General features: G+C 43.8%; 1 protein-coding gene across 1 annotated transcript; it reads left to right on the plus strand.

Moving 5' to 3' along the window:
• The first annotated feature begins 4,397 nt into the window (after nucleotides 1-4,397).
• On the plus strand, nucleotides 4,398-18,045 carry LOC308395416 (zinc finger protein Aiolos-like). Its single transcript, XM_080880267.1, has 8 exons — nucleotides 4,398-5,179; nucleotides 5,977-6,044; nucleotides 6,348-6,446; nucleotides 10,019-10,438; nucleotides 12,093-12,260; nucleotides 12,632-12,748; nucleotides 13,551-13,661; nucleotides 14,732-18,045. Exons 2-8 carry the CDS (start codon nucleotides 5,993-5,995, stop codon nucleotides 15,364-15,366), a joined length of 1,602 nt encoding a protein of 533 aa, XP_080736393.1. The 5' UTR covers nucleotides 4,398-5,179; nucleotides 5,977-5,992; the 3' UTR covers nucleotides 15,367-18,045.
• The last annotated feature ends 2,052 nt before the right edge of the window (nucleotides 18,046-20,097 follow it).

Below are 20,097 nucleotides of genomic sequence, written 5' to 3' on the forward strand. Positions count from 1 at the left end.
TACTCACCCCTCCGATAAGCAATACACATTTTTTTCGGCTCCGCATAGGTCCCAAACTAGAATTGATTACTTTTTTCTCCCGAAAACTGACTTAGGTTCAGTAGTATCGTGCGACATAACAAGTATAATCATCTCAGATCACGCTAGGGTAATCATGGATCTCGATCTTAAAGCTGCGCTTCATAGGTCCCGCCACTGGAGGCTTAATACCATTATTCTTAAGGATGAGGAATTTACCTCTCACTTCTCTGCAGAATTTAAAGCGTTTTTGGATATCAACACCCCCTCAGCTACTACTGCCTCTGTTTTGTGGGAAACATGCAAAGCTTATGCGAGGGGCCTAATTATTTCGTATTCTGCGACAAAGAAGCGACAACGGATGGAGGAACAAAAATCTTTAGAGAGCGAATTGATGGATAAGGAGAAAACATATATTGCCTCCCCATCACCACCATTATGGCAAGAAATAACCGCACTCAGGTCAGCGCTGAATTGCCTTCTTACCAGAGATGCAGAGAAGAAACTTAAATACACCAGACAGAGGTTCTACGAGCATGGAGATAAGGCCGGTAAATGTCTGGCGTACTATGTTAAGAAGCGCGCAGAATCTAATACCATTGCAGCGATATCTGATGAAGGTGGCCACAAGATATATGAAAACAAACTGATAAATGACTGTGTTAAGAAGTTCTACGAAGCCTTGTACTCTTCTCAACAAGTCCCGGAGGGGGTGCAGCTGATGCATAATTTCTTCACCCAATTCGACTTACCAAATTTGTCAGAGGAACAGAAGACTGCCCTTAACAGCCCTATAACTAAGACCGAAGTGATTAAGGCTATTAAATCACTGCGAAGTGGAAAGTCGCCAGGGCCTGATGGCTTCTGTTGTGAATTTTATAAACAGTTTCGGGATATTATTGTGGAACCGCTTCTTGATATGTTCAACCACTCCTTCATTACGGGTGAATTCCCGCAGACACTGAAGGAAGCCAACATTTCCCTAATTCTAAAGAAAGGGAAGTGTCCTGATTTGTGCGGATCCTATAGACCTATAGCCCTCTTGAATGTAGATAGGAAACTGCTTTCTAAAATTCTGGCCACCCGCTTAGAAATTTTTTTACCTGTGCTGATAAGGGAGGACCAGACAGGCTTTATAAAGGGTCGAAACTCAGCCACCAATGTTAGACGCTTACTGAACGCTATTGTAGCTTTCAAGCAAAAATCTATTGACGGCCTGGTGCTTTCTCTCGATGCGGAGAAAGCATTTGACAGAATTGAGTGGTCTTATTTGTTGTATACTCTGGGCAAATTCGGCTTAGGGGAGAATTTTATAAAATGGGTCAAAGTTATCTACAATAATCCACAGGCAGCAGTCCTGACTAATGGACTTAGGTCTGATTACTTCAACACTCATAGGGGAGTTATGCAGGGCTGCCCCTTATCGCCCCTTCTATTCGCTCTGGCCATAGAGCCTCTTGCTGAGGCCATAAGGGCGACGCCCACAATACGTAGTTTAGAGATTGGACAGCTGTGTCATAAAATAACCTTATACGCGGACGACATCTTGATTCTTTTGACTAACCCTGTAACATCCGTACCCAGTCTCATTGAGGTGATTGACAGGTTTAGCCATTTCTCTGGCTATAGAATCAATTTGGCTAAGTCAGAGGCCATGCCTCTCGGTACTCTTTTCACAATGCCGGCTACTGTTCCTTCCTTTCCTTTTAAATGGTCTCCTAATGGATTTGTGTATTTGGGGATCTTTATTACCCCGTCTCTCGACCAATTGTACAAAGCCAACTTCACACCCTTATTTGGCAAACTCAAACAGGACCTAGAGCGGTGGGCGTCACTTCCTGTCTCCTGGCTAGGACGCATTGCCCTGATCAAAATGAATGTGCTGCCCAGGCTATTGTATCCTATCCAAATGATCCCCGTCTTGTTCTCTAAGAGAGTACTGAAGGACATAAATGGTTGGCTCACCTCTTTCATCTGGAACAAGCGCAGACCCAGACTCAAGATGGCAGTGTTGCATCTGCCAAGCTCCAGGGGCGGCTTGGATCTACCTAATATTAGATTGTATCAGCTTTCTGCCCATTTAAGATTTGTGAGCGACTGGGTTAGGGGTAAAACCTCAATCTGGTCGGATATTGAGACAGCTCTGTCACAATGCAAACTGAGCGATCTATTATTTTGTAATGATTTTAACGGAATTAAGGCCCTTTGTACAAATCCTGTAACAATCAACACCCTAAAAGCGTGGCGAATTGTCCGCCGTCTTGAGGGAAGATCGAGAATAACATCAACCTTTACCCCTATAATGAATAACCCTGCTTTCCCTCCGGGTTCTTTGGACCCCGGCTTTCAACGATGGTCTGATAAGAATATTAAGTCTCTTGGTGACCTTTTCTCGGGTGGTGAACTCATGTCGTTTGAACAGCTTACCAACAGTTACGGCTTGCCTAGACAGGATTTCTTTCGTTTTTTGCAAATACGACACTATATCACTCACAATACAACCCTTGCTGAGCACCCTGAAGTATCTGATGTTGAGAGGGTTTTGTTTGGGCAACAGCTGACGGTGTCTCTGAGTTCATTTTACCATGTGCTTAATGCTTTGACTACCACTGATGCGCAGGGGATTAGAGGTGTGTGGGAGAGGGAACTGTCGGTAACCATAGATGAAGATAAGTGGGATACCGTTTGGTCTCTCGCAAAAAGGATTTCAATTTGTACTCGGACAAGAGCAATCCAATTTAAGATTTTACACAGATTACACGTATCCCCTCACCGCAGACACCTCTTCAGCCGCTCTCTTTCCCCTGTGTGTCTTAAGTGCAAAACTGATGTAGGGACTTTAACTCACTGTTTTTGGTCCTGTTATAAGCTTCAAGAATACTGGGCTGACATTACAGGTGAACTGGGGAAAATCTTCCACGTTGATATAGAGATGGACCCTTTGTCCCTGATTCTAGGTCTTCCAAGTGACCGCCTAAAAGCGGCGGCCAACAAAAGATTGTATAACACTCTAACATTTGCAGCCAGGAAAAATATCCTCTTACAATGGATCAACGATAGGACTCCCACTGTCTGTGGCTGGCGCAAAATAGTTTTTGAACTGATTCCTCTGGAATACCTCACACACGTTATACACCACAGTGTGGGTCAGTTCTATGGGATGTGGCACCCCTTTTTGGACTATATTGGACCGGACCTTTCCGCTATCTTATTCAAAGGACTACTACACACGTGATCACCACCCGGGCGCTGTAAGACTGACTCACCACCTCTTGTATGTTATATTTTGTATCTTGTATTATGCCTTATTTAAGAGCTGTTGTGTACGTTTTGTGTTTGTACTGTTTTGTTGTTCTGTGTCTACTGTCGAGACACTGTCGTGTTAAAGGAAAATCTGCAATAAAAACAATGATGAAAAAAAAATAAATAAATAAATAAGAAGTATATAAATAAAGTGAGGAGCATACATCAGCAATTTTAGAAGCAGTGAAAGACAAACATTTTCATCAGTGACCCTCTTTCTGCCTCAGTTTTCAGACTACGTTCGGATCTTTAAAGGCACTACATGCTGGTACGTCCTCCCGTCACTGAAAACCAGCTTTGCTCATATGGTCGCTCCAACCTCCTTCATTACTGCGTGTTACTAATTAGGCGTCTGTGGAGTTAGATAGTGGATAATCTTTTGTAACAGACCCGCCTTAGGGTTGAACATAAAACATTCAAATGTCACAAGACTTAAAAGTTTTGATTATATTAAATAGTTTTTGGCAGTTTTTAAAGTGTTTCAGCTGAATTATTTGTTCCCCCCTTAAAATTTCACCTCACACTTGAAATTTTGTAAATTTTAAAGGTGAAACCAAAAACTAAATCTGATACAAATATCTGAGGGTCACTTCATGCTCCTGTACCACAAGACCTTTGTTACCTGTGGTAACTCCACAGGTTGTGGTCAAAGCTGGATCCGGTGAAAATGTTGACGTAACACTGAAAATACGTCAGTATCCCCCCCCGCCTCTCTTACACATAAACACACACGCACGCGCTTTTGTCCCCCATGTTTTTGTCTCCGTTTGCGTCACTCGTCCCCTTTAAAGAAAAACCTAAGTATGACTCGAACGGCGGTTTTAGAGAACTGCTGCTCATTCAAGCAACAAGTGCATTCAAACTAAACATGCACCTGGAGATCTGCTGCGCATGTGTTCAGGGATTTTTTAACTTGTTTTTATCAGCAGGAGAGAGCATGAGCTTTTATTTGCCTTTATTTACACGCGTTAGAGTCGCTTGTTTTTCCCGTGAGGGGGATGGTAGATGATTTAGCAACTATAGGCATAAAAATCACACAAATATAACTTCACTCACTGTAAACAAGTGAATGCTGTGCTCAGATCATATGCTGTATCATAAAATAGGTACTGATTTCAGTGATACTGCATATGCACTTTTAAGACTGCTTAAACTCTCCTATAATAACAAGCCCGACTGTTAAAGCTCATCTGTAGACAATATTGGGATACAAGTATTTAAAAGCTTTTTTCCTAATTCTCTTCCAACTCTGCGTCAGAGATGGGAATAAAGAGAGGGACACTCAGCAGCTGCAGCATACAGATGCAGAGCCATGATGTAAGATTTTCCACAGCCAGTGTCTGACTTCTGCAGGTACGGACCATAAAGGGCAGATATCAGCTGTTTATTCACCTGAAATGAGGGGAATTCTTAAAAGAAAGAAAAGTAAATGAAGTTTCAGCTTCAGACGAGTTGGACTTTGAAGTAGCTTTCACATCTGGCCACAAGATGGAGTTAGATCTCCTTAAAAGCCAAGTCTGGAGCCATGTGGACGCCCTGAAGTAACATCAAACCCCGAATCGGTTCTTTGTTTCGCTCATAAATGTTGTTGGCTGTGCGTGTTTAGGTTCAGAGAAGGAATGTTTGAAGATTTAAACATCATCAGACTTGTTCTGAGTCTCGCCGTCGGTGCTGCTCTGCTGGATTCACACGCTCTGGTCTTTGTTGCTCCACCTTGCTGAAAATGCGTTCCTGTTCCTTTAAGGAATTCACGGCTGTGACGTTGCTTATATTCCATATTCAGAGAAAGTCCAGCGGCGGAGTGTGGAATCTCCTCCTGTGAGTGCACTTCTCCTCTGTGGTGCTGAGCAAGAAGCAGGTAAGATCTTATTCTCATCATTACTCCTCAGACTTACTGTTAACTTCCAGCAAAAAACAAAACCAAAGACGTCTCCTGGAATTAACAGCAGCAATGTAGACATGTGCTTCTCAATTTCATTTTGACCATGTGAGAAAGTTTCCTATTGATGTATTTTAACGCAAGAGCTTCAGTTAATCATGAAAACCCTATCAACGGTGTGGTGTTTTATTATTTATTAGAGCTGATGCGAATAAATAGTTGAAACAATATAAAATATAATGAAATACTTTGTTAACTCGGTGGAAACTGACAGGGGGCTTCTTTAAAAAGTGCACGTCTGGATTTTTCTTAAATAATTTTGAAACTGTGCTGGAGTGTCTGTGTGTGCTCTTTTACGCCTGCTCCTGTGTACAAACCCAGCAGGAAATACATGAGCAGTGAACATCATCTCTTTCTCATAAGGCTAAATGTAGAGACAGGGTCGAGCAATCAACCGTGGGCTTTTTTACCCACTCTTCTTTTTTTTACACTGTCCAACCAACAGGAACAAAGAGATGCAAGTCTTGCTTCTATTTCTTCACAGGCCTTGTAGAAATAGTAAAGGGGAGGTTGGGGGGGCTCTTTTATTAGCATCGAGAGCATCTGAAAAAGTTAAAATTGTCTCACAAACGGTCAGATAAAATGTGACACAATGAATGTAAGAAACAAACCCGCCTTTTCTCTATCTTTATTGGCAGACCTGGTTTTAAAGCGCCAAAGGGGAGAATCTGGTTAGACTCTCATTAACCGAATACTGTAAATCCCCCCCCTCACAGAACGTTTTCCTTCATCATGAGCACAGAAAAGCATCCTGAATTCACATCCTCAGAGGCAGACGGGATGGGTGAGTATAGGCATTCCTTGTCTTTAATGTGAAACTTGATGATGAGGATGCACGCATTCCTCCACAGCGGCCACCATCCTGGCTGAAGTCGTGCCTAAAAACTCCACCACGTACGTGGAGGGATTTGTGCACGCTGCAGCTGAAAGCAGGTCATAGTGTCGGGGTCATGAGCAAGACTTCCTGCATATTTACTGTTAATCTGGAGTTTTAATGTTCATTTGTTGCTACGGAAAACACTTTTTTAATTAAGAAGAAAAGCGTCGCTCAGTTTTAACACATCCACTCAACATGTTACTTTCTCAGATGTTGCAGATGTGAAGTCGCAGGAGGAGGAAGAAGAGAAGGAGGACAGCTCATTTAGTGAAAATGGAATTCAGTCCGCTGAAGGTGTCGCAGATCCACGTATGTGTACCCACACACACACTCACACTCTCAAACACACACAAATATATATATATGTATATATGTGTGTGTGTGTGGCATTGGTGCTACAGCTGTTCTTTACACGTCTTTTGTTGGGTTTTTTTGCCTGTTTCAGGAAAAAAATTGAGGAATGGTGCTACAATACTTTCATACAATGAAATAGATTATACTGGTTGAGGACAGGAAATACAGGAAACCATTTAGAGTGGCAGAAAAAGGCGAGGAGGGGGATTAAAATGTGAAAGGTCACCTGTAACCAGAGCATTTGGCCAAATCGAGCCAAATCCGGCCCTTTGCAAATCTTAATCAGGCCGTATCTTATTTTATGTTCCTGATCATTTTTTATCCACCTATTTGTAGCTGTGGCCATGCACCTCCACTGCACCTGCGAGCTAACAGGCTAGCTATCGCCGAAAGCAACAAACGGCATAATTTGCAGCTTAATTTTGTCGTTTGAATCAGCAAACCAGCAGGCATTTGGAGTGAAAGACAGGGAACTGCTGCTTCGCTGAGCTCACAAGAGGAGCGCAGCTGCAAGCGCAAAATGTTTTATCAAACCCGCTCGTAAAATGATGGAAACGTGAAGACGAGTTTCATTTTTATGCGCAGCCAGTTTCGTGGCAGGTGACTGGAATGTGTGTAACAGGTGAAACAGCAAAGATCTTTAACTGTGTTTTAAATGAAACTTCCCACGCGACCTTTCAGTTGTGACGCTCGTCTCTGCAAAAACTTGCACAAAAAAAGCAGATTTGTTATTTTGCTTTTACATCAGAGGTTTCTGGGTTTAATTAGCTAGTGTTCGTGCCGGTAGCTGTCAAATTTATGCATAAATGCTTATCTGAATACTATAAAGCCAAATAAATATTGTTGTGTACTAGCTGAGGGCTTTCTGTGGACCAAATCATTGTGAGAAGAGCTCGGCAACAAGCTGTGTCTGGTATTTGCATGTCTCTCATTTTCCAGGGTTTGACATGAACTACATCAAGGTTGCACGTGACGAAGAGGTGCTTGATTGATTTGATAGGTCATCTAGCTGATTAAAGTTTCATTGACCGCGTGCCAATATAGAAAGTAAGAGAGCGGGGCCTGCAAATATGCATTCATACTGTATCTGATCAGTGGATGGTGGTTTATGTTCGGAAACGTTGTTTTTCACCAGTTAGTGAGGTGACATTTCTTGACACCAATGGTATATGGGTGCATGATGCCTCAGTGGTTAGCACCATCACCTCACAAGAACAGTGGGTTCAGACTTGTGAGGCTGTAGCTATGTGGAGTTTGCGTGTTCTCCCAGAGCTCCGGTCAATAAATGAGTGTTGATGAGTGTCCGAAGTCTTTCTGTTCCTATTGGGCAGCAGTTAATATGACACCAACCAGAGAAGTAATTGGATGAAATGGAAACATCCATCCTGGATTCTTCCTAAAATGCAGTCAGAATGCAGAAAAGGAGAGAAAGAGATGATGAAACCTTCGAGCAAAAGCTCAATCTGCCTGTGGTGTGGATGGTTCAGACAGCCCAGTATGACAGGAGCCCTCCAGAGACCCTTCCTGTTATAGCTGACCCAAAGCTTGGCCTGGCTCATCAGACCTGTTCTTACGAGACTACTGGGTCTGTTTTTATTGGGCAGGTTTAGACCCCAAACAAAGCAGTGATGCAAGAAGTAAAAACAGATTCAGCAGAACGCCTGTGAAAGAGAGGCATCGAGCCTTTGCTTTGTCTATTTAGCTGTAACATCAAAACAACATTCACTGCAAAGTCGGTTATATAGACCAACACCTCAGTGTGTTAGACATGGTAGGACTTATTAGTCTGCGATAATGTCTACAACATATATGATGAAACTGCACAGAAACGTCCCTGGGTCCGAGTCCTGTTCCTGCTGCATCACAGTGTTACAGGAAAACTTGAGGGCTGCACCAAAAACCAAAGGTTTGCACTCTGAGTCTGGAAGTAGATGAAGTCATTTCACAGAAGCCTAAATCTGTCCTCATCTCCAGCATTTGGTGTCATTAAACTCAGTCTGAGACGTCTAAAATCAGACCTTTTTAACTCCTTGTACATGGTGAACATTGGTCACAGGAACACTGATGAGAACCAGCAGGGACTCTGTCTCCATTTTCTCAGCCAGTGTCGTGTCCACACTCTGCAGTCTCTTCTCTCTTTCTTTTTTCTGGTCACAGCAGAGTGACCAGAAAAGCTCCTTCTGTTTCTGCATCATTACTCAAACCTTGTTCTTCTTGTAAATTTCTACTAGGAGCCCGATGACAGATAATACAGAATTAAATTTAGTTTTAATCTTTCATGTAGAGACCCTTTGATTAAAACTGACTGAACACACACTGTATGTAGGTATGAGAGGCTGTCTCCAGCGTGTGGTAGACATGGTCTGGTTTTAGTTCTCACTGCACATTCGTGCTTCTGTGATAAAAGCTGCATTTTAAAAGCTCTCTTCTTGTCATCAAGCGGGCAGAAACTGTGACAACTCTGTTTCACACGATATTTTTAATGTTGAATTGTTTTGACTTTGTCATTCAGCCCTAACTCTCTAATTTCTCACTTAAAAAAAAAAAAGAACATGGTGTTACAGACAGCTCTCCTCTTTATTTCTGACTGCCACCCATCTATCTACCCCACTGGGTGCACTTCCTAAAGCCCTGCTCTGCGTCTAATGCGCAGCCTGCGGTTCACTGCTTTGAGACACTGGACTCTATATCGGGCCTCTCGGAGCTCTGTGTGTGCAAAGTTTCCATAGCACCTCTGAGCGCTTTCCACAATACAAGGCGCTGCTCTTCAGCTCATCATCAGTCACCGCCAAGACCACAGTGTGGTTTTTGGATGGAACTGAATAAGCTGGGGGGCTGGTTAACGCTTGCAAGAGGCTAGGTGAGAGGTCCTGTACATTGGGCCTTAGGACTCTGCGTGTAGGCAGATGTGGTGTTAATAAATGAAATTGCTAAATCCTGCATGGAGAAGTAGTTTGAGCTGAGCGTGTGGTTGAGAAACCAGAAGAAAAAAAACCAAAAGCGGGAAAATCTTGCTTGTATAGGTGATGTAATTGGTGCTCGGCTGGCTGAGGGGACACCGAGAGGACTTTAGGTGCACTTTAACACCTTTTAACCCTTAAATTTGGATGCTTTTAAGCCTTTGTGACCAACGTGATGAACAGTCAGTCTGAAATGACTCTTCAAAGGCAGATGAGGAATTAGTGTTGTCTGTCTGAGGCGCCGGCTCACTCACTCTCTCTCTCTCCTGCCCTGGTTCTAGCCGCTGTGTAGAGGAAATGCCTTTGCCTTATCTCAAGCACACATCTTCTGAATCTCTCTGTGACACTATGCATCGGCCCAAATTAGGCTACCCACACTTTGGAGATGTGCTAGTACTAATATCTTGCTATCGACCTTAAATACAAATGTGGAAGTAAAGACGTGACTGTGTTCCACATTCTGCTCACAGCTTATCTAGCTCCTTTGTTGGAAAATGCTCTACACATTCCTGTGAAATGTCTCTCCAAATGCATATTTTGGTTGTCCCCTCCTTCCACTTTGCTCAGGTGTGATAAAGTCCGAGGCTGAGGAGATGGAAGATAACGAGCAGCTTCTCAAGGCTGAAAAAGACCAAGAGATTGTGCCTAAAGAGGAAGCAGAGGGAGGCAGTGAGGACGGGATGGAGGAAGGTTTTGATGGGGAGAGGACAGAGGAAGAGAATGATGAGGAGAGGGACATGGAAGGGGATGAAGAGGGAGATGGCCTGAGTGAGCCGCAGGACCTGTCGCTGGTGGACTACTCGCGTTACGACAGCGCGGCCCTCCCCGACGCCAGCGCAGCGGCGTCTGCCGCCAACGCGGAAGGCGCTTACGCACCTGGAGCCGGGCCGCCTCGCATCCAACCGACAGGCAAGCTCAGCTGTGACATCTGCGGCTTGTCCTGCATCAGCATTAACGTACTGCTGGTGCACAAGCGCAGCCACACGGGTAAGCAGAGGGACGCTGACCTCAAAGATCGCAGTTGTGCAATCGCCGCGCTGTTGATGGCCCTGAGGTCTCCTTTTATTGACTCTGTCAAAGCGATTAGGAACACACAATCGTGTGCTAACTGACAGATTGTGAAATAGCCTCTATTGTTGTTCATATATTCCACGCATGCACTAACTGTGTGATCTGATCGCAGCAGCAGATAGGTCAGCACATCAGACTGCAGCTGCAGTTATCGTTCTGCCCTAAAATCCTGAAATGAATGACAGATTTTCTGAAGTGATGACCTAACCAGCGTGCTCAGAGCCGAGTTATAGTATGGAAAATAATACTCATCCCACTCATGGGATTACTCTGTCAGCTTATCCATAGAACTGATATATCGAGTTATCGGCGGCGCACAAAAAATATCAAAAACGTGAAAGAAGGTCAGAAATTCTCATGTTGCTACATTTTAAATGTCTTCAAAATGAGTCACGAAGATTATTTTTGTCCCGTCTTCCATCAGTCTGACTAACAAAGCAGAGTTTAGCTTTAAGTCATCACAGACAATTATTATAATCCTGTGCTGTGAGATTATGTGATTTTAGGCTTCTGAAACTCTCAAATCTTAGTCAGAAGAATATTCTAGCAAAAAAAAATAGTGTTGGGGTTACGGTTATGATGGAGTAGATAGGGTACTTAAACATGAAAGCAAGCTATACTTATTCATATGGCACTTTTTACCCACAGATAAAAGAAGATAGATTAAGAACACACACAACTGCCCCAATAAAACAGAGTCTAGAGCAGTACATGGATTCAAAGGCGCAAATGTCCTTAGCTGGGGCAAGCACGTTACTTAAATGCTCAAGTGACTTTAGCTGACTTTTAAAAGAGATGACAGAATCGGAAAACCTCAGAGGTGAAGCAGAGCGTTCCACAGGTCGCCTGCTGTGGCCTCGAAAAGCTCGATCACCTCGTGTCCTTGGGCGGGGGCGTGGAACAAACTGTAATTTCAAGTTGTTGTTAGATCTCAGTGGGCGAGCTGAGGAGAGAAATTGAGGAAAATCCGCTAGACGCGAGGAAATCTGATGGTTAAGAAGTGAAGACGCTGAGGCGACCATACTCCCTGTAACAACCATGATCCACCGTCTGATGCAGTACTCGCTTACTTGAAAGGCTCGTGTGTCTCTGTGACATTTAATCGCGACTTTTGTTGTAAAACATACAAACATTAGAGCTGCATTTCACTGAGTAGAGCCGAGCAGTGCTAGTCTTCGTTTGGCACCCGTGAGGCTTTGTTTCTGACATGGGAAGTCATGCACAATCTGCTTGGCAATTGTGCGGTCTGAGTTGTCCGTGAGAACAGTCTTTTCTAGGTTTGGACGTTACTTTCTTCCCCTTTTAAAGATGGTGAATGATTCTGTGTTTTTTTGCAATTCATCGTAGGAACAAGAAAACAACTAAAGTCAAAAAAAATGGAAGCCAACAAATATCTGAGCTATTGCAAAATTTCCACCCAACAAGAACATAAGAATACCACAGTGGGGTTTTTTATTTTGCTTACAGGAGCCTCGCGGCAGGTGGTCGAAATCAGAATAAGTTGTGTGATTAAAGAAGCCGGTGTCGTGTGAGAATGTGCAGGATTGTTTCAAACGCTGTGTTTTTTCAGGCGAGAGGCCATTCCACTGCACTCAGTGTGGGGCCTCCTTCACCCAGAAGGGAAACCTGCTTCGCCACATCAAACTGCACTCCGGGGAGAAGCCTTTCAAATGCCCGATGTGCAGCTACGCCTGCCGGCGACGTGACGCTCTGAGCGGGCACCTGCGCACCCACTCTGGTACCAGGCAGCCACACACACACACACACACGCACTCACACTGATAAGCTCTGATACTGTATGCACCTGCGTACAGTACCATGCTGGTTGGTTTCTCACTCCTTTTGAATCTGAGGTCTGCTGAGGCTACATGGCTTTTCCAGTAACACCTTGCCATGCATTCTCATATGGTTACACACATCACATATGATTAGCTTACTCATTCACCTCTGGAAACTTACTCATTCACTTTCAGTTCACGTGTTTCTCCTGCACGGCCTCCAATATGCACACCATCATCAGTTTTGTACGAAACCGCGTACTTAACGAAGTAATGCTTGCTTCATGCCGTTGATGTGTTTGAGTGTTTAACTGAAACCTCTGCCTCGCAGTAGAGAAGCCCTTCAAGTGCAACCATTGCAGTCGCAGCTACAAGCAGCGCAGCTCGCTGGAGGAGCACCGAGAGAGGTGCCATGTGTACATTCAGAGCAAAGGTCCCGCCGAGAGAGGTGAGCAGCGGTGCGCACACACTGTCTCACCACCACGCTTGTAAGAAGACTCCAACATGTCTCCGAGGGACACTCGGTTCACACATGCACATATAGGTGTTAAAGTTATGAAGAACGCATGCATTTCTGCAGCTCGTGCAGAAATGCACACGCTCGTGCAGGTGCACACTTAACAGATCCTGTTTTTATAGCCCCATTAAAAATAACAAGCTTATGGCTACTACCCCGCACTTACAGCTAAACGGGTTATGGCTGCTGTGGCTTCTCATCTCTCTACCATCAAAGGGGAAGCTAAATAATGTAGGGCAAATGCTTCAGCCCAGCCACCCGACACAAGCAGGAACACAAACGCACACCACCTTACCTCCCCCTTCCCTCCAAATAAAAAAACAGAAAAGCCTTTATGTACTCAGAGGACAACAGCATGGTTGCAACACACAGACAATGCTCTGTTTCTGTGGTCACCAAATGTCGTAAGTTTATGCCTGATAGTGCCGTAGTGGTGAGGAAGTACATCCTCATCCTGTGGTCTCCTCTCCTGTGCTGGTGAAGTAAAAAAGAAACCAGGAAGTGAGGTCAAAGGAGCGTCTGCTCTCAAATTAATATCTCGTTCCTCCCGGTGTAACTGCGCTTCTGCGCAGCTGCTGTGTTTTTTGAGTTTCTTCCTTTTTTTTAAAAAAACTCTGTGACTTCAAAGGCTGATGGACAGCTGTGCACTCATGACACTGCCTGATCAAAAAGAGAGTCTTCATTTCCTTATCTCTCTCTCTTTCTCTCTCTGTGCTCTTCTGCTGCCAAGCAGAGGACAGTCACACATCCAGGACTCAGATGGGTACTGAGCGTGCGCTGCTGCTCGACAGGCTCGCCAGCAACGTAGCCAAGCGGAAGAGTTCAATGCCACAGAAGTTTACAGGTAAGGGTATAAACACCTCAGGCCGATGAAAGCGCTCAGATTTCTCTTTAAAAATGTGCTTTTATATCTTTAAGGAATATTTAGTGGCTCCAGCTTTTATACGTATCGTTTGTCATTTTGCCTTTTGCTGCGCTTTTATGCTGCACAATGCAGAATTTGAAGTTGTCTGTCTGAGCTACTTGTTTGTCTGTCTGTCTATGCTGGCCTTCATCTGTCGCCAAAGGGGGTTTCAGGGCAGACCACCTGCCTCATACCTGCACACACCACAGAGTGGTCCCCACTGCTCCAAATTCTCTGCAGGAATTGTGTCATCGGTGGGTATTGGTAATTATTGCACGGTTAATAAAATAGTGTCATGCACATGAAACCTCTGAGTTCCATTACTAACCGCTTGTGTTTTGATTCGATCTGAGATAATTTGAGCTGGTAATTATCAGAAGTATCAGTTTCGGTAAATGGCTGACTTGCCACAGTGATTTCCCAAACTTTATGGGCGTATATATACACACACATGCACAATGATTTTCAATAGCTTGCTCTCACCTTTCTGGTTAAGACTAACACTGAGTTGTAGTTTCGCAATCGAGCTTCGAGCTGCTCGCAAAAAGCATGAGTGTTTTGGCAATTAAAAAAAAAAACCCTCCTACATCTCCATCAGGTTTACAAATGAAGTGAGATCTTTCAATATGACAACCACAGGAGGAAAAAGAGAAGTAACCACAGAGAGCAAACAAGGCGCGAGGCGAGAAACGTGAGCAGGTGTCTCTCTGTCATTACACCAGCTGCACTACAGAGGCCTTCATCTGCGTCGTATGCTTCCTCCCTGTCCCTAACTGCTGCCTCGGGATGCTGCCAGGCTTTAAAGCTGCTTTAGTCCCGTCGACCTGGCGCTTTCCAGGTTTTTGCTTTTTCCCGCCCTCGGACTGCACGGCGGAGTGAGAAACCCAGCAAGGGTCTAAATCTTTTCCATCTGTTTTAACTGCTTCTTGCTTCCTGTGTTGTTTCTCTGCCCGTGCTGCTGGATGAGGTTTGCAAAGTCTCCTCGTGCTGAGCTCTTTCTTGTCGTCTAGGCGACAACGGCGTGTGCCTGGACCTGAGCTTTAACAGGGATCTGGTCCACCGAACTGATGTCAAGGATCCTCCGTCGGACTCCCCGGGGCCAGACGCCCATCACCAGCAACAACCGATCCACCCAGGCCCCAATGGTGACCAACCGCCTTCCCACAGGCCCTACCCCATCTCGTTAGCCCGTGGCGACATCACTCCCATGGGCCTCACCAATGGCCACAAGATGGCCATGCCGCTCCTGGGAATCCCTCACGCCTCCCAGCCTCCCCTTGGCATGGACTCTTACCACAATGACAACACCCAGATATCCCAGCCTGTCATGTACAGCTTAGGCCACCTGCTTGGGGGGCTGAATTCCCAGAACGGCATGCCTCACCCACACGCCCAGCCCATCCCCCTGTCGCCTCTTGAGGCTTTGCGAGTGATGCGAGCTGACGGGGAGACCGTGCCCGGGGCCGTGTACCCCTGTGGCCACTGCAGGGTGATCTTCCTGGACTATGTCATGTTCACCATCCACATGGGGTGCCACGGCTTCCGCGATCCGCTCGAGTGTAACGTGTGTGGCCACCGCAGTCGGGACCGTTACGAGTTTTCTTCCCACATAGCCCGTGGCGAGCACCGCCTAGAGTTGAAGTAGACTGCAGGCACAACACCAGCACTGCATGAGAAAAACAGCAGATTAACTCATATAAGTAGTGTCAGAAATGAATTCATGAAGTAGCTATCACTTTCTGCCTGTGTGTGTGTGTGTGTGTGTGTGTGTGTGTGTGTGTGTGTGTGTGTGTGTGTGTGTGTGTGTGTGTGTGTGTGTGTGTGTGTGTGTGGGTGTGTGTGTTGGAGAGGGAGACGTTATACGAGTGTAACGGGTTTCAGGGTGTTTTTAGTCATACTGTAGTCATCTGAAAAGATGGCCTGTAAAATGTTAATGCAGGAGCACTTCTACCTCCTTTTTCATGCATATATTTGTACTTAATGGTCCCTGCTGTAGCCGCTGTGTATATCCTAATCCTCAGTTCCATATGTTAATTCAAATGTTCCAAAAATATGAGCACTTATTACATTTATTGTGTAAATGCTTTTGTTTTTTATCAGTGTAAAGATGTAAGTAATAAAAGACAGCTCTTCCTTCGTCACACACAAGCTGCACCACGCCGAAAGACTTTTAGCTTCTCTGACAAACACTTGGCAATTCAAGACTGCAGAAAAAAAAAATCCTATTATCTCGAAGGTCACATGTCTCTTTTTTTCTCAGCTGTGGTTTTCTGAGTGTAGTTCACGGCTTCAAAGGACACATCACTCTGCTTCTCACTCCAGATATTGTACTCATTTAGCGCTCCCCACAAGTTGCTTCACAGTTTTTCACAAGACTTTTAGTCACACAAAACACACAGTGTTCAATTACATTTCTCACTTCTGTTTGATTTATACAGCACCGGTTCCCTTCACACTGTGCAGAAAAGGCCGTACAGTGAGACAGAGGTTCCATCATTACATTTAACCCTTGAAAGTACAAAACTGCACTACATGTATGGAGGACAGAGGTAAAGGAGATCGAACAAGGTGGATAAAAATTCAGTATAAAGTCAAGCTAAAGGCCTCAAAATGCGTATGGCAGCAGATGAAATCTTCTAGGTTCCATTAAATCAGGAGGGAAAAAGAGACTGATCACTTTGTTCCATGCAGTACGTGTTGACAGATTCTGAAAATGATGAAATGTATGGCTGGCTGAAGCTGCCAAAGTTAAAATAAATACATATGTAAGTAAATGGCTCAATTAATGTGGTGAATGTGTTGAAAATAAATGTAGGCCTTTCTTATTTTGGGGACTGCACAACACAACCCAATATTTCTATTTTAATTTGCTTCTGAATGTTTTTTTTAATATAATTTCTAAAAGTATTTCTGTATATTTTCTTTCGCCTTCCTGTTTATGTCCTCATTTATTTCTATATTTTCTTTCACGATGGATGCCAGAGCTACACCAGAGTCTGCAGTTAGGAACAGCTAGAGAACTGACGGTCTGAGCTAATCCAGCTCCTTGTATTGTTTAGGATCATTTGGGAAGTAAACCCTTTGCTCATTTCACTAAATGTATTAAAGAGATTCTGGTGCATTGATGCAGAATCAGCCACGATCAAAACATAGCGTAAAGAAGCAAACATGACATCAGGACTTTTAAGCAAATGTAGATGTTCGCGTAAAAAAAAACACCTACAAATGCATCAAAGCCGCCCTTTTGCTCGTCTCCTCTAACTGAAGTTTTCACGCCGTTTGTAATTATTTTGTTAATTATCTTTGATTTTGGCAGTTTTGGCCCTCCATCCATGGATGGAGGGGAGATGGTGGTGTTTGTAACGGGATCATCACAGGATTTAATCTGACTCCATCTTGAGAAAATACAAAAACGAGTCACATGTCTCTTCACATATATGTCGTCTATGTGGCGAATGTGTCATACGTGGTCTTCTGTGCGTGTAGCTTCTATGTGAAAGTGGTTTTGTTGGACAGAGGGTGAAGGGGATTTCAAGCAAAGTGAACAATAGTTTAATTTTACATTTTTTGGGCCAGAAAAGAATGAGAGAATATGCAAATTAAAAAAAAAATCCCACTTCCCACTTATATTTCACTTCACCCACAGCAAGGAGAGAAATCAATTACGTGTGCCAGTAAAGCTCCCTGATATGGGATCTCAAAGGTGCAACAAATGTATGTGAAATTTGTGGGAATTTCTTTGTGACAAACTTCAGGAGCCTCCTCTGACAGCTAAATCTGTCTTTCCTGTTTGTATTGGGGAAGTTTTGGTGAGCACACAAAATGAGTTCTGACTAGCTAACTTAATATATGAGTGCAGGAGGGGCTGTGTGTGTGTCTGTGTGCGCGCGCGCAAATGTGGATGCACTTCGCCCCCACATGTTACTGCAGGAACTCGGCTACGCCTTGCTGCCTTCAGATCAGCAGAGGGTGTTAGCTTCATCCAGCTGCCACCTCGCTATCTGTCCTCTCCATCAGCGCCAGTTCCCTTTTCTCTCTTTGGGTTTGAAGAGAAATGACACTTGTGAGACAAACTGTCATCACAGCTTTGTGTCCATATGTCAGTATAAAAAGCCCAGTCATCCATTTCAAAAGTACAACTGCGCTGGTTCTCTTTTTCCTATTATAAGACACTGAGTTAACAGCATATGTCTTCCGAGTTATTTGATGGTGTTGAGTAAGATTGTGGCTGAAAGACATGTCAGATTATGGCAATCTAGGAAGATATGAATGTTTTCTGAAAAATCATGTCTGAGCTAAAATGAAACGTGGGAAAACGGGAATAGGGCTTATGTCGAGATAGCTTCTACCCGTGTGTGTGTGTGTGTGTGTGTGTGTGTGTGTGTGTGTGTGTGTGTGTGTGTGTGTGAGGTCCCCTTTTCACCTTAAAGACAGAATTACTCAACCAGACGAGATAGGAGTCATAAAGCATCCATGACGCAAGACCAGTCAAAATGAGATGTTTTTGGTGACATCTGCTGACTGAATTACAGGAGTTAGTGTAAGTGGAAAGACAGCCAGTAAAGTTTGAGTCATTAAACCTCAGGGCGCTTCAGATGGACAAACTGGATTCAAATTTAAATTTCACATGTTTAGTACTTTTCAGTTTTGCTCCCATAGATCGGGGGCGTCATGCGTCTCGTTTTAGCTCATGGACCACAAAACAGCCCAATTTGATCTCAACTGGGTTAGACCGCAAAAGCTATTACATAACAACCTGCATGGAAAAAACCCACCCGTCTTTATTCTTTCTTTGAATAAAGTCTCCTGAGTCATCCATTCACAACAGCATTATGAACACACAGCACGAATCTTTAAAAAATGTGATTTCAGCTACACTCTTCAGTTTTTCCACAAATGGTGAGACTGCTGCCATTTTCAATTCACTGATATCGATGGATCTCTAAGGGAAACCCGGAAAACACATAGAGATTTCTTAAATAGAAAATAAAGTTAGGGAAGCAAGGCTGAGATGAATATATTGGATGAAGGATGTTGAAGTAGAAGCTGTCAGGCAGGAGGAAAAAAAGACCTCAGAGAAGATGTATGTAGGACATGTGAAGGGTTGGTATGACAGAAGAGGATGCTGGGAATAGATGATATATATGGTGACCTCTAATGAGCTCCGCCGAAGGAAAAAGTGTTTTATGTCTTTGTGATTCAAACTATTTTTTCTGAATCCAGGGTGTCACACTCATAAACAGCCCAGTTAGGGCTTGTAAAAGTTTCAAATACGCCTCCTCTTCTTCTTTCAGCTCCAATCCTACATATCAGGACGTAAAACTAATCTCATCCTTAGCACGTCTTAAAATTAGATAAATATCATTTCTGATAAAGAACAACACATGACATTTCTGTGGAAACTAAGAATAGCACCCAGGTGCTTGTATGAACACCTGTGTTAAAGCAGATGTTTTAGATCATTCAGCCGTGTGTTAATTCAGTGCCAAAGAGGACAAACATCAGCAATGATCCATCAGTCTGGGAAGAGTTCGAAGACCATCTCCAAATAAATTGAAATCCATCGTTCTAGAGTGAGAAACATTATTCGCAGATGACACCTGCCAGTCTTCCCAGTCTACATAATTCAATTTATAACTAAAATTCAGAGAGCTGTGTGTACAGGCCAGAACATCCAGACTGGCCAACAGCCTGTATCCACAGGCTGTGAGGCTCCTGAACTCTCTGCCCCCCTCTCATGGACAATAACCATATCCAACTTCTTAATAGCAATGAACTGGTCTGCATTGGTGCATCATATCTTTATTCTCTTCCCCCTCCTGCCCCCCCCCCCCCCCCCTCTTTCTTAAATAGATAACTATCATATCTGATATCATATCTCACAGTACAATAATATTGAATGGGTTGCATTGTTGTATTTTGTCATGTTTCTCAGGTCTTTGTCTGAATTTCTACGAACATTATTGCTAAGGATTGTCTTATTGCATTGGAGTCACACTGGGTTAAATATGTACACTTGGGTTTTAAGGGGTATTTATTATTTTCTTCTTTTTTTTTGGGTTGTATGGAAGCCCCAAACGCAATTTCATTGTTCTTGACAATGACAATAAATAAATAAATACTAAATACTAAATAATACCGTGTAATAATATGCTGTGCTGCTGTTCATCTGAGGGGTTTTTTATGTGTTGATATGTAAAACCTTGGAAATGAGGGTGTTAGCCCTCACACATCGCTGATGGTTCACACTGGTGGTTTGAAGGTGAGGTTTGTGCAAATCCCGTTTGTATGCTGCCTGTTTTTAAATCTTTATGATTTCGTTGATGCACTAAACTGATAATGAACAAAGAAATGGAAAAATATTTGAAAGAAGCTG

Source organism: Rhamphochromis sp. 'chilingali' (assembly GCF_963969265.1).
Source record: "Rhamphochromis sp. 'chilingali' genome assembly, chromosome: 4".
NCBI classification, from domain to species: domain Eukaryota; kingdom Metazoa; phylum Chordata; class Actinopteri; order Cichliformes; family Cichlidae; genus Rhamphochromis; species Rhamphochromis sp. 'chilingali'.

Excerpts from the sequence above, each read along its gene's own strand:
- LOC308395416 (XM_080880267.1), top strand. The coding sequence starts at position 5,993 with ATGAGCACAGAAAAGCATCCTGAATTCACATCCTCAGAGGCAGACGGG. Across the intron at positions 6,045-6,347 it reads CTCAGAGGCAGACGGGATGG|ATGTTGCAGATGTGAAGTCG; the intron begins GTGAGTATAGGC and ends TTACTTTCTCAG. Across the intron at positions 10,439-12,092 it reads GCACAAGCGCAGCCACACGG|GCGAGAGGCCATTCCACTGC; the intron begins GTAAGCAGAGGG and ends GTGTTTTTTCAG.